Source organism: Panulirus ornatus, chromosome 10 (genome assembly GCF_036320965.1).
Source record: "Panulirus ornatus isolate Po-2019 chromosome 10, ASM3632096v1, whole genome shotgun sequence".
NCBI classification, from domain to species: domain Eukaryota; kingdom Metazoa; phylum Arthropoda; class Malacostraca; order Decapoda; family Palinuridae; genus Panulirus; species Panulirus ornatus.
In genome coordinates this window covers 9,286,005-9,300,981 of record NC_092233.1, presented here as the reverse complement: position 1 = coordinate 9,300,981, position 14,977 = coordinate 9,286,005, and the positions used below count along the sequence as shown (strand labels likewise).

Sequence of the window (14,977 nt, the reverse complement as noted above, 5' to 3'; positions counted from 1 at the left end):
TGGAGCGATGTGGTATACCGGGGTTGACGTGCTGTCAGTGGATTGAATCAAGGCATGTGAAGCATCTGGGGTAAACCATGGAAAGCTGTGTAGGTATGTATATTTGCGTGTGTGGACGTATGTATATACATGTGTATGGGGTGGGTTGGGCCATTTCTTTCGTCTGTTTCCTTGCGCTACCTCGCAAACGCGGGAGACAGCAACAAAGCAAAAAAAAAAAAAAAATAGTGAGATTGGAAATCTGAATACAAGAATTTTCATGTTACTTAAATGGAGTCCCAGTTATATTCCCCAGGAAAACAAAGACAACTAGCAAAACTAGTGATGTTATTGGTAAGGCAGCAACATTAGGAAATCTTGCTAGACCTTATAATGACTGTTAACTACTCTTCAGTGGAAATATTTTATGCTCTTGCTGTTAGGAATTATATTGACAGTGTGAATATGATATCATGATAGTGGGAATATGATATCATGGATTTAAAAGTGATTTGCAATTTTGGTGGTTATAGTACATAGGTGAGTGATGTTTGGAGGATATATATACCTGATTTACTCTAATGAATTGAGAATAGAATAATCATGATATATAGAAGACATATTTTCCCCATCAATTGACATCTGATTATACATTATCCTTATAAATGTATATTTCCCATCATATGCCTTCTGAATATACATGATCCTTTTAATACATCTCTTTGTCTTTCTTGTAACAGATCTTTCTGAGAGTGACCTGCCATACACGCATGGACTTATGAATAAAGGAGATGAGAATTATGAAGGGAAAAAAGTGCTTATTTTAGGTGGAGGAGATGGAGGATTGCTGTGGGAGTTGCTGAAAGAAAAACCTGAATATGTTATCATGATTGATGTGAGTTGTTTTTCCATTACCGTATTTCAAGCTTTGAATTTTAGTTGCCCATTTTATAAATCATCTGTCAGTAGATTTCTAGTTTCAATATTAATGTAATTGTGCTGTCAAACTGGTTCAGCTTCAGGTAGGTCTAGAACCTGTTTGTCTGTTCATTCATCAATGTCTACTTATCTCTCAGTTTGTCTATTTGTATAACTGTAATGAATGAAGTGCAGTAGGTATACTCTTCTATAGACAAGAATTAAAAGCTCGGCCATTTGGCAACCTAGCTACTAGACTGTGGAACCCTTGATAGAGAAACAATTATTTGACTTCAAGTGATCGAATACCGTTCATCTTGTATTGATAGGCAATGGAATTTCATCGATCATTTCCTGTCATACCCATATTAACCAGTCCACATCTGCTATAAGATATGCATGGAGGACATTAGAATGCTATTAAGAGCTTTTATGATGGAAGTAGTGCGTGTTGAAAGTTAGTGGTGGTATAAATGAGTGGTTTGAAAATAAGTATGGGAGAGTGTCAAGGTTGCATAATGCCAGCTTTTGTTATTTAGTGTTTTTATGGATGGGGCATTGCTTAAGATGGGAGCAATTTCCAGTGGTTTTGGTGTAATACTTAACCATTGAGAAACAGAGTGGAAGTAGCCACCATTGATTTGTACAGATGATCGTTTGTTGTTAGTGAAGTCAGAGGAAGTTCAAGTAAGAATGGTGGGCTATTTTGATAATGTATGTTGCATGAGGATGCTGAAAATGAATGCAAATGAAAGTAAAATGCTAGTTTTCAAAAGGTACAAATTATATTGTAGGATCTGTTTACCCAGTCATTCACTGGAAGTTGAGGATGAGTTTAAGTGTTTGGGAGTACAGTGAAGCTGATAGTGAGAAAACTGAAGTTGATTGTAGAGTTATGCAGTAGTGGAAAATTGGAGGTTACTGAAATTTTGGGAACAGACAAAATTTAAGCATTAGTGTACAAGAAGCTCGCATGAAGGAGAATTTTTCCCAGTCCTGATGCATGGATGTGAGACCCAAGTATGGTGGAAGGATAAGGGAAAAGTAAAAGCATCAGAGTTGGATAGCTTGCATAGTATAGTTGGGAGTTAGGAGAATTGATAGAATGAAAAACAAACATCTTAGAAGGATATCAGGTATGAGAGGCACATTAATTAGTCTTTTTGGATAATATGATCTTTAATACATGGCAGACAGTAGATGTATAGTAATCCAGCAGAAGGCTAAGGAGGAGAGGTAAACCACAGAAGAGATTGATAGATGCTTTAAGGGAGTTGATTTGGGCTAATGATATTTCAGGGGAAGAATTTAAGGGAATGGTCGAGTATCCGATGCAATGGAAATATTTTGTAAAGACTGGCGATATGAATGGAGATGTTGGTCTAACTTCACAAATCGTCCTAGTGATCTGCAAAGTAAAAAAGTAAGAAGCATTTTATAAGAGTGTAATTATGTTTTAGTTTGACACACACTGGGCATGGATTAACTCTGCTCATTTAAGGGGCAAAATTTTATTGACAAATTACCAGCCACATCAGTCAGCATTATCAAGGTCAGGTGGGTGCTGGCAATGCTGCCTCCACTTTTGCTGGAAACACCTCCTCCTCATCTTAGTCAACTTTCAGTTCTGGAAGAGCCGTTATCCTCATAATCAATCTTCAAACGATCCAAAGATAGATCATCATCATCATCGAGTATTTCATAATCATCTGCTGCCTGGTCCTGTAACTCTACATAGATCCTACTTAAGTCCCTTCCGAGAGGACTCATGAAAATGAAAGGTCATCGGCATAGTTGGAAGATGACTGATTGTTGGAAGAAATTATCATATACTGCCACCTTTATAGCTACCAAGGCTTGATGGTAGACTTTGGAATAGAGGCACAAAGCTTGGTGCATAAATATCTACTTAGAGGAGTTGCTTGGCTCATGTAAATTTCTAACTCTACTATCACACAACCTCATAAACTTATGTACGCTCTCTGCATTAACAATGTCCTCAGTCATTTTGTTCCATTCATCCATCACTCTTATACTATAAAAGTATTTCTTTGCATCCTTATTAACAAGTTTCTTTATTAATTTCATATTATGTCATTTGGTTGATCTATCCCTACATTTCTCTGTTCACTGTCAACATTTTTTAAATATTTTAAAGATTTAAAGTTTATGATCAGGTCACCCCTAACTTTTCTCTCTTTTAAGGTGGATAAGTTTAAAGCCTTCAGCCTTTTTCATGGTAACTCAACTTTCTTAATTCTGGTACCATCTTTTTACCCTGCTCTGGACCATATCCTTGAGCTCTTTGTGCTTCTTTAGTTGCACTTACCAAACCTGAGAAGTATATTCTAGTTTTGGCCGTATGTAGGATATGAATAGCTTGCTGAATATTTCCTTATCTGTATATTGGAAACTTGTTTTGATATTTGCTAGAAGATAGTTTGTCTCCCTAACTGCTCTCCTATTATGGAATTCTGACAACATTGTAGGGAAGGTGTTGATTGTCAGTTCCTTCTCACACACTGATTCTTAAAGCTTTTATCTTGCTAGGAAATGATTACTTGAGGCTGTATCTCACTTTGGCCCATCCTCAGTACTGTGCAGTTGCTCAGGTCAAATTTCATCAACCATGATCCAGACCAACTTTGGAGTCTGTTTATGTCCCGTTGTAAGCTTATGCAATCCTCCTTGTTTTTTACTTCCCTCATGACTTTTTTTCATCATCTGCAAACATATTCAGGTACTTTGTCTGCAAAAAAACTTTGTCTACCTCAATATATTTTCAAAGGCAGTGCCACACTTACATTTTAGTACTTTTTCATCTCTCCATTGGCCTTGATTACCTTATGCAGTTATCTGGGTATGGCATTGGCAAGGTTCCTAACATATTTTAGTTCCATGTTTTGGGTTCATAGGGTCTTGATATCTTAAATGAGGCTAGGTATTGATGAGATGCTTCAGGAGGCAAGCTTGACTCTCATCTAGTTCCAGTAGTTCTTGATTGGTTTAAGGTCTGGGTAGTTTTATGGCTATTCCTTCATTGTAGTGTTTTTATGGAAGAAGTACAACCTGCCCATTGCACCACGAAAGCAACCCCAGATCATGCTATCTGGATGCTTCACCTTGCTCACTGTGAAACAAAAGTCATATCAGCTGCCTCCCTCCGTTATACTCACCCTTCTGTGCCTTGACTGCATACACTTGAAGGAACTTTCATTGAAAATATCACCTTCCTACTCTGTTGCTAACTCTAGTCCTTGTATGTGAATGTGTCTTTTGCATTTGATTTCCTTTGTAAGCAAGAGTTCAGCAGCTAGCTTGCAGGAAGGAATGTTAAGGTTCTTTTCCAGGTGATAATGAATGGTTCTCTGCTAGATGTTTCATTGAAGTTATGTTTACCAGTGGTGTCTTTGCTAGTCTCTACCTTGTATATTAATGATTGTTTACATCTTCTATCTCATCCTTATATGTCCCCTGATGATGTGATCATTACCTGAAGATGCACTTGGGAACTTACCGTGTTTCATTTTCCTCAGGGTGGGGGAGAGGGTTAAGGTTCTGGGAGCAGTGAAGAATGTGTGGAAGGAGAGAATGTTATCTTGGAGAGCAAAAATGGGTGTGTTTGAAGGAATAGTAGTTCCAACAATTTATGTGGTTGCGAGGCATGGGAGGAGGATGGTGGATGTGTTGGAAATAAATGTTTGAGGACAATATATGGTGTGAGGTGGTTTGATTGAGCAAGTAATGAACGGGTAAGAGAGATGTGTGGAAATAGAAAGAGTGTGGTTGAGAGAGCAGAAGAGGATGTGTTGAAATGGTTTGGACATATGGAGAGAATGAGTGAGGAAAGATTGACAGAGAGGATATATTTGTCAGAGGTGGAGGGAACAAGGAGAAGTTGGAGACCAAATTGGAGAGGGAGGGATGGAGTGAAAAAGATTTTGAGCAATCAGGCCCTGAACATGCAGGAAGGTGCGAGGCATGCAAGGAATAGAGTGAATTGGAATGATGTGGTATACCAAGGTTGATGTGCCATCAATGGACTGCACCAGGGCACGTGAAATGTCTGGGGTAAACCATGGAAAGGTCTGTGGGACCCAAATGTGGGTAGGGAGCTGTGGTTTCGGTGCATTGTGCACGACAGCTAGAGAGTGATTGTGAACGAATGTGGCTTCTTTTGTCTGTGTATATTTATACCCTCTTTTCACTGCAACGAGCTAATTAATAGTCCTGTTCATTTCTTATATTCAGCTTTATTTTAGCCCTTCAGGATGTCATCCAAGAGATCAAAAGGTGCAGAAGATTGTGCTAGTGCTGTTAAGCATAAGCATAAATCATTATCTATGTCTGAAAAGGTGGAGTTACTGAGAAAATTAGATAAAGACTTTGTGTGAGTGCTATGAGATTGGACATCAACTGCGTATGACTTAAAGAAACAAAAGGAGCAGATTTTGAATTTTTTTGGCTGAAAATGAGTCAGAAAAGTTTAAAGTTTTGGAAAACTTTGAAAGGTGCCAGGAGCACAGAATTAGATAGTGTGCTTTTAAAGTGGTTTAAGCTCCAACGTAATGAAGATGTAAGCATTTCTGGGGAGATGCTTGCAAGCAGGCCAAAGTTTTTCATAGAAAAGTAAAGCTAGGATGGTTACATAAGTTTAAGTGGAGACATGGTATTTTAGTACATAGTGTGCGGTGAAAATCACAGTGCTGACACGGAAGCTACGAAAAAGTTTGTGGATGAATTTGCATAGTTAGTGGCAGCGAAAAACTTAGCCCCAGAACATGTGTACAGTGCTGACGAATCTGCCCTGTATTGGTGTTTTATGCCACTAATAATCCCTCCCAAGATATTGAGTAGGCTCCATCTGGGGGTAAGGATTCCAAAGGTAGGGTAACAATTCTTGGCTGCACCAATCCTGCAGCAACACATAAAAACAAGCTTATGGTAATTGGTAAGAGTATTCACCCAAGGGCCTTTAGAGGGGTGAAAATTCTTCCACTTAGGTACCATGGTACTAAAAAAAAAGGATTGATAAAGCTAATCTTTTTCTTGAATGGTTTGAAAATTACTTCATGCGTGAAGCTAGAACACTTTGTTACTCTGCTAGCCTTAATCCAAAGTGTAAAATATTTTTGATTTTAGATAATTGTTCAGCACACCCCAAAGCAGAACTTTTGATAAATGGCAATGTTTTTGGTCTACACTTCCCTATTAACTAGTTAGCACATCTCTGATTCCCCCCTGTGACCAGGGCATATTACATTCATTGAAATCTAAATACAAATCGGAGTTCATGCGTCATTTCCTTGTCGCCCTGAATGATAGGAAGCTGCTTTCAGATTTTATGAAGAAATTTAACTTAAAGGGTATGGTATTGTCACTAGCTTCTGCCTGGAATAAAGTTGAGAAAAGTACACTGCAAGGTGGCTGGCACAGACTTTGGCCAAGCTCAGTGTTTCAGGACAAGGAAAGGAATGAACCTGAATTCTTTGTATTTAGAGTTTCTAGTGAAAAGATATTGATCCAAGAATTGGTTGAATATGTTAGGAGTATAACTAACCCAAAGTGTCTTGCAGTAACCAAAGAGATTACAGAGGAAAACCTAGATGAACATTGATAATGATGAGCCTGTTTTTTTATCAACCAACTGATCAAGAAATTATGGAGATGGTTCAGCAAGGTGGGAAGTAACAAGATCATCATGAAGAAAGTGCAGAGGAAAACTAAGAAGTGGAAGAAAGGATTTCTTTAGATAAATGTATCCAGATGACGATTTAATTGCAGGGCTAGAGCAAAGGGACTGTTTAACAGGACAAGAAATTATGTCTGTTTATTTGATTTAAAGAAAACTAATTAAGGAGTAGCCATAGTACCAGAAGCAAGCTACATTGAAACAGTGGTTGAAGATCATTAGTAACACTGCCAAGGTTTGTTCCAATGTAGAAAATCTACTTCCTTGCACATCCTCTGCTCCTGATGTGCAAGTATCCGCTAACCATGAAGACCTTGATGTACTAATGATGTAATCTAATGTAACACTAAAAACCTTGTTTGGAAGCATTAATAGTTGTATTATTTCATGTTTAAAGCTTTGTTCTACCTTTGATAACACAGCAATATGTATGTGGAATGAGCATGGCAAGACTAGGAGTTGCACATATGTTTACATAGAGGTTCCCATTGGGGTCAGTTTCTGTTTTCCGACATTTTCTTTGGTCCAGTGATAGCTAGGTCCCAAGGTTGCTGGATTAAAGAGGTTCAGTTTGTAATCCAATTGCTTTGTGAATATCTTTTTTGGTACCTCTCACATAGATTTTTTCTGATTAACTTTTCTGGTACCTCTCGCATAGATATCTCTAGCTTATATCCTGCTGGTTTACTTAATAGTGTCATCTTAAACATATAAATATGATCCAGTTCTTTTGACATATCATTAAACAGTTCATAAATGGTAACAGTCTCAAGCCCAAGCCATATGGCACAATATTGGTAACCCCATCTCATTTCAAGAAGGCTCTTCAAACATATATCCTTTGATCCTTTCCTCCTGATTAACCTTTTACATAGTATAATGTCAGAATACTTCAGACTTTCTGGGAAAACATTTCACCCATCTAACAAGCCTATGTAAAAGGGATCTCATTTTCTATGTGTATGTTTAATTACCCCTCTCGTTTTTTTTTTTTTTTTCCAAAAGAAGGAACAGAGAAGAGGTCCAGGTGAGGATATTCCCTCAAAGGCCCAGTCCTCTGTTCTTAACGCTACCTCGCTATCGCGGGAAATAGCGAATAGTATGAAAAAAAAAAAAATGTTTAATTACCGATTATCATTATTAATTTGTACCGTATGGGAAAAGAGTATGACACTCATGGGACCCCATCTCAAGAACACTTTGCTAGCTAGTAGCCTTTGAAACCTATGTATATTGCTGGCATGCATTTTCTTTATTTTATTTTATTTATTTTGCTTTGTCGCTCTCTCCCGTGTTAGCAAGGTAGCACAAGGAAACAGACGAAAAAATGGCCCAACCCACCCACATACACATGTATATACATACGTGTCCACACACGCAAATATACATACCTATACATCTCAACGTATACACACACAGATATTTACATATATATACACATGTACATAATTCATACTGTCTGCCTTTATTCATTCCAATTGCCACCTCGCCACACATGAAATAACAACCCCCTCCCCCCCATGTGTGCGAGTTAGCGCGAGGAAAAGACAACAAAGGCCACATTTATTCACACTCAGTCTCTAGCTGTCATATATAATGCACCAAAACCACAGCTCCCTTTCCACATCCAGGTCCCACAGAACTTTCCATGGTTTACCCCAGACGCTTCACATGCCCTGGTTCAATCCATTGACAGCACGTCAACCCTGGTATACCATATTGTTCCAATTTACTCTATTCCTTGCATGCCTTTCACCCTCCTGCATGTTCAGGCCCCAATCACTCAAAATCTTTTTCACTCCATTTTTCCACCTCCAATTTAGTCTCCCACTTCTCCTTGTTCCCTCCACCTCTGACACATATATCCTCTTGGTCAATCTTTCCTCAGTCATTCTCTCCATGTGACCAAACCATTTCAAAACACCCTCTTCTGCTCTCTCAACCACACTCTTTTTATTACCACACATCTCTCCTACCCTATTATTACTTACTCGATCAAACCACCTCACACCACATATTGTCCTCAAACATCTCATTTCCAGCACATCCACCCTCGTGCGCACAACTCTATCTATAGCACATGCCTCACAACCATACAACATTGTTGGAACCACTATTCCTTCTTTATTTATTTATATATTTTACTTTGTTGCTGTCTCCTGCATTAGCGAGGTAGCGCAAGGAAACAGAGGAAAGAATGGCCCAGCCCACCCACATACACATGTATATACATACACGTCCACACATGCAAATATACATACCTGTACATCTCAATGTATACATATATATACACACACAGACATATACACACATGTACATAATTCATACTGTCTGCCTTTATTCATTCCCATTGCCACCCCGCCACACACGAAATAACAACCCCCCTCCCCCCGCGTGTGCACGAGGTACCACGAGGAAAAGACAACAAAGGCCACATTTATTCACACTCAGTCTCTAGCTGTCATATATAATGCACCAAAACCACAGCTCCCTTTCCACATCCAGGCCCCACAGAACTTTCCATGGTTTACCCCAGACACTTCACATGCCCTGGTTCAATCCATTGATAGCACATTGACCCTAGTATACCACATCGTTCCAATTCACTCTATTCCCTGGATGCCTTTCACCCTCCTGCATGTTCAGGCCCTGATCCTTCGAAATCTTTTTCACTCCATCTTTCCACCTCCAATTTGGTCTCCCACTTCTCGTTCCCTCCACCTCTGACACATTATCCTCTTTGTCAATCTTTCCTCACTCATTCTCTCCATGTGACCAAACCATTTCAAAACACCCTCTTCTGCTCTCTCAACCACACTCTTTTTATTACCACACATCTCTCTTACCCTATTATTACTCACTCGATCAAACCAACTCACACCACATATTGTCCTCAATATATTCCACTTATCCTAACACCTGACCAGTGCTTCTTAACTTCTTTACTGGATAACTTTTTACCAGGCTTTTTACCATGGTCTTGAAGAACTAACTTCACTGCCATTATCATCCAGCTGATTTAGAAACTTGAAGACTATTTATAGGTTCCCTTCTCTCCTCACTTCCATGATGGACAGCTTTGTAGCCCCAGCCTCATATTGAGGCTCACTCCTTTTAAATCAGGTACTATTTTAGTTGCTCTTCTCTGTACCCTCTCAATCAGGTCTTTATGTTTCTCTAGGTACAGACACCAAGACTTACAAAGCATAATCCAGTTTTGTTCTGATAAATGTGAATAATTTACTGAGCATGTACTTACCCATATACTTGAATGTGATTCTTAGATTTGCTGACACATAGTTTGCCTCTCACAGTTCTATTAATATGTACCTCTGGTGATAGATTAGGCACAATGACCACTGCTAGGCCTCTTTCACACACATTCCTGAAATTTATATCCCACTAAGGCTGTCTTGCACTCTACCCTATCCTCCTTTTGTACACTTCTTTGAATTAGATTTTATTATTCACTTATATGTCGAACTTGAGAGTTTGTTAAGGACTTTTGTTATTTATCAATATTTTTGTTTATGGGGAGAGTGTTTTGCACTCATGTTTCCATCAAATATGTACATATGTATCACATAGTGCTATCAGACTCTGCCTGCACAAGGTTACAGTGCTGGTGAAAAGTCATCTTTGGCAAGGGTGTATCATTGGAAGTACAGTCTCATCAGAGGTCTCATTCTAGAGGAGTTCACATGTCTGCTCCTGGACATAGCACATCCTTGGGCAGCTGGAACCTTTGGAAAGAGATCCTAGCTAACAACAGGACTCTTTCTTAAATTGGCCCTGGAGTAATTATAGGTAGAAATGCATATGTACCACACTATTACTTCTATGTATGTACACCCATCCATTGCTTTATGCAGGATCACTCTATGTGATTTTCACAACTCTGAGGAACCTGCTTCCAGCCCCTCTTTTTATGTGGTCAAAATTTGCTACAATACACATGTGTGCAGTGGAAAATGCCCCAAAACTTTGGTTTTCTCTGTATGTTTATTGCTTTGCTTTATGCCATTTCTCTTTGTGTGAGGTTTTTGCAAAACCTAACCCCCACATAAAGCAAGGGACAGGTGTAATTAACTATTTATGATTATTTGTACCATATGTGCAGGGAGTTTTACCCCCATATCTTGAACATTCTCTGTCATACATCTTGTTCTGGAAGGAGGTAAATAAAGTGTGTAAGACAAGGGAGCAAATGGGAACTTCAGTGAAGGGTGCAAATGGGGAGGTGATAACAAGTAGTGGTGATGTGAGAAGGAGATGGAGTGAGTATTTTGAAGGTTTGTTGAATGTGTGTGATGATAGAGTGGCAGATATAGGGTGTTTTGGTCAAGGTGGTGTGCAAAGTGAGAGGGTTAGGGAAAATGATTTGGTAAACAGAGAAGAGGTAGTAAAAGCTTTGCGGAAGATGAAAGCCGGCAAAGCAGCAGGTTTGGATGGTATTGCAGTGGAATTTATTAAAAAAGGGGGTGACTGTATTGTTGACTGGTTGGTAAGGTTATTTAATGTATGGTGAGGTGCCTGAGGATTGGCGGAATGCGTGCATAGTGCCATTGTACAAAGGCAAAGGGGATAAGAGTGAGTGCTCAAATTACAGAGGTATAAGTTTGTTGAGTATTCCTGGTAAATTATATGGGAGGGTATTGATTGAGAGGGTGAAGGCATGTACAGAGCATCAGATTGGGGAAGAGCAGTGTGGTTTCAGAAGTGGTAGAGGATGTGTGGATCAGGTGTTTGCTTTGAAGAATGTATGTGAGAAATACTTAGAAAAGCAAATGGATTTGTATGTAGCATTTATGGATCTGGAGAAGGCATATGATAGAGTTGATAGAGATGCTCTGTGGAAGGTGTTAAGAATATATGGTGTGGGAGGCAAGTTGTTAGAAGCAGTGAAAAGTTTTTATCGAGGATGTAAGGCATGTGTACGTGTAGGGAGAGAGGAAAGTGATTGGTTCTCAGTGAATGTAGGTTTGCGGCAGGGGTGTGTGATGTCTCCATGGTTGTTTAATTTGTTTATGGATGGAGTTGTTAGGGAGGTGAATGCAAGAGTTTTGCAAAGAGGGGCAAGTATGAAGTCTGTTGGGGATGAGAGAGCTTGGGAAGTGAGTCAGTTGTTGTTCGCTGATGATACAGCGCTGGTGGCTGATTCATGTGAGAAACTGCAGAAGCTGGTGACTGAGTTTGGTAAAGTGTGTGAAAGAAGAAAGTTAAGAGTAAATGTGAATAAGAGCAAGGTTATTAGGTACAGTAGGGTTGAGGGTCAAGTCAATTGGGAGGTGAGTTTGAATGGAGAAAAACTGGAGGAAGTGAAGTGTTTTAGATATCTGGGAGTGGATCTGGCAGCGGATGGAACCATGGAAGCGGAAGTGGATCATAGGGTGGGGGAGGGGGCGAAAATTCTGGGAGCCTTGAAGAATGTGTGGAAGTGGAGAACATTATCTCAGAAAGCAAAAATGGGTATGTTTGAAGGAATAGTGGTTCCAACAATGTTGTATGGTTGCGAGGCGTGGGCTATGGATAGAGTTGTGCGCAGGAGGATGGATGTGCTGGAAATGAGATGTTTGAGGACAATGTGTGGTGTGAGGTGGTTTGATCGAGTAAGTAACGTAAGGGTAAGAGAGATGTGTGGAAATTAAAAGAGCGTGGTTGAGAGAGCAGAAGAGGGTGTTTTGAAATGGTTTGGGCACATGGAGAGAATGAGTGAGGAAAGATTGACCAAGAGGATGTATGTGTCGGACTTGGAGGGAACGAGGAGAAGAGGGAGACCAAATTGGAGGTGGAAAGATGGAGTGAAAAAGATTTTGTGTGATCGGGGCCTGAACATGCAGGAGGGTGAAAGGAGGGCAAGGAATAGAGTGAATTGGAGCGAGGTGGTATACCGGGGTTGACGTGCTGTCAGTGGATTGAATCAAGGCATGTGAAGCGTCTGGGGTAAACCATGGAAAGCTGTGTAGGTATGTATATTTGCGTGTGTGGACGTATGTATATACATGTGTATGGGGTGGGTTGGGCCATTTCTTTTGTCTGTTTCCTTGCGCTACCTCGCAAACGCGGGAGACAGCGACAAAGCCAAAAAAAGAAAAAAAAATCTTGAATTTCTGTATGCTGTCTGCATTGACCATATCAGTCATTTTATCTCATTCTCCCACCAGTTTTATACTATAAAAGTATTTTCTCATCTTTTTAACACATCTTTTTTAGAATGTTATATCCTCTTGTTCTGTTCCTCCTTCTTTTAAAGAACTGTTCTCTGTCTACATTATCATTCAGTTTTAAAAACTTAAAAAGCTTGTGGTCAGGTCACCCATCATTCTTCTGTCTCCCAAGGTGGGCAGATTTAAAGCACTATCCTGTCACAGTATCTCAGTTTTTGTAAATCTGGTATCATCTTTCCTGCAATCCTCTGAACATTCTGTTATCTCTTTGTAATTCTTTAGGTGGTGTTACCAAGCACGAGAAACATATTCTAGGTTTACCCTTATATATGGTATAAAAGCTTGCATATTACTTCCTTGAACTTTGTTAATGCTGTTCTGTCATTTGCTAGCCAGCAGTTGATATTTATTTTATTTATTTATTTATTTTGCTTTGTCACTGTCTCCCATGTTAGCGAGGTAGCGCAAGGAAACAGACGAAAGAATGGCCCAATCCACCCACATACACATGTATATACATACACGTCCACACTCGCAAGTATGCATACCTATACATATCAATGTACGCATATATATACACACACAGACATATACATATATACTTTTTTTTTTTTTTTTTTTTTTATACTTTGTCGCTGTCTCCCGCGTTTGCGAGGTAGCGCAAGGAAACAGACGAAAGAAATGGCCCAACCCCCCCCCCCCCCCATACACATGTACATACACACGTCCACACACGCAAATATACATACCTACACAGCTTTCCATGGTTTACCCCAGACGCTTCACATGCCTTGCTTCAATCCACTGACAGCACGTCAACCCCTGTATACCACATGACTCCAATTCACTCTATTTCTTGCCCTCCTTTCACCCTCCTGCATGTTCAGGCCCCGATCACACAAAATCTTTTTCACTCCATCTTTCCACCTCCAATTTGGTCTCCCTCTTCTCCTCGTTCCCTCCACCTCCGACACATATATCCTCTTGGTCAATCTCTCCTCACTCATTCTCTCCATGTGCCCAAACCATTTCAAAACACCCTCTTCTGCTCTCTCAACCACGCTCTTTTTATTTCCACACATCTCTCTTACCCTTACGTTACTTACTCGATCAAACCACCTCACACCACACATTGTCCTCAAACATCTCATTTCCAGCACATCCATCCTCCTGCGCACATCTCTATCCATAGCCCACGCCTCGCAACCATACAACATTGTTGGAACCACTATTCCCTCAAACATACCCATTTTTGCTTTCCGAGATAATGTTCTCGACTTCCACACATTTTTCAAGGCTCCCAAAATTTTCACCCCCTCCCCCACCCTATGATCCACTTCCGCTTCCATGGTTCCATCCGCTGACAGATCCACTCCCAGATATCTAAAACACTTCACTTCCTCCAGTTTTTCTCCATTCAAACTCACCTCCCAGTTGACTTGACCCTCACCCCTACTGTACCTAATAACCTTGCTCTTATTCACATTTACTCTCAACTTTCTTCTTCCACACACTTTACCAAACTCAGTCACCAGCTTCTGCAGTTTCTCACATGAATCAGCCACCAGCGCTGTATCATCAGCGAACAACAACTGACTCACTTCCCAAGCTCTCTCATCCCCAACAGACTTCATACTTGCCCCTCTTTCCAGGACTCTTGCATTTACCTCCCTTACAACCCCATCCATAAACAAATTAAACAACCATGGAGACATCACACACCCCTGCCGCAAACCTACATTCACTGAGAACCAATCACTTTCCTCTCTTCCTACACGTACACATGCCTTACATCCTCGATAAAAACTTTTCACTGCTTCTAACAACTTGCCTCCCACACCATATATTCTTAATACCTTCCACAGAGCATCTCTATCAACTCTATCATATGCCTTCTCCAGATCCATAAATGCTACATACAAATCCATATATACATATGTACATAATTCATACTGTCTGCCTTTATTTATTCCCATCGCCACCTCGCCACGCATGGAATAACAACCCCCTCCCCCTCATGTGTGCAAGGTAGCGCTAGGAAAAGACAACAAAGGCCCCATTCGTTCACACTCAGTCTCTAGCTGTCATGTAATAATGCACCGAAACCACAGCTCCCTTTCCACATCCAGGCCCCACAGAACTTTCCATGGTTTACCCCAGACGCTTCACATGTCCTGGTTCAATCCATTGTCAGCACATCGACCCCGGTATACCACATCGT

The 14,977-nt window shown here is 40.2% G+C and overlaps 1 protein-coding gene across 5 annotated transcripts in view; it reads left to right on the top strand.

Moving 5' to 3' along the window:
• Positions 1 to 14,977, top strand: part of LOC139750783 (spermine synthase-like) — a 140,088-nt gene that overhangs the window by 60,455 nt on the left and 64,656 nt on the right. For all 5 annotated transcript variants that reach the window (XM_071665520.1, XM_071665517.1, XM_071665519.1 and 2 more), the window contains one exon: positions 720 to 874. In XM_071665520.1, coding sequence (XP_071521621.1) covers positions 720 to 874 — 155 coding nt within the window. The remainder of the gene's footprint in view (positions 1 to 719; positions 875 to 14,977) is intronic.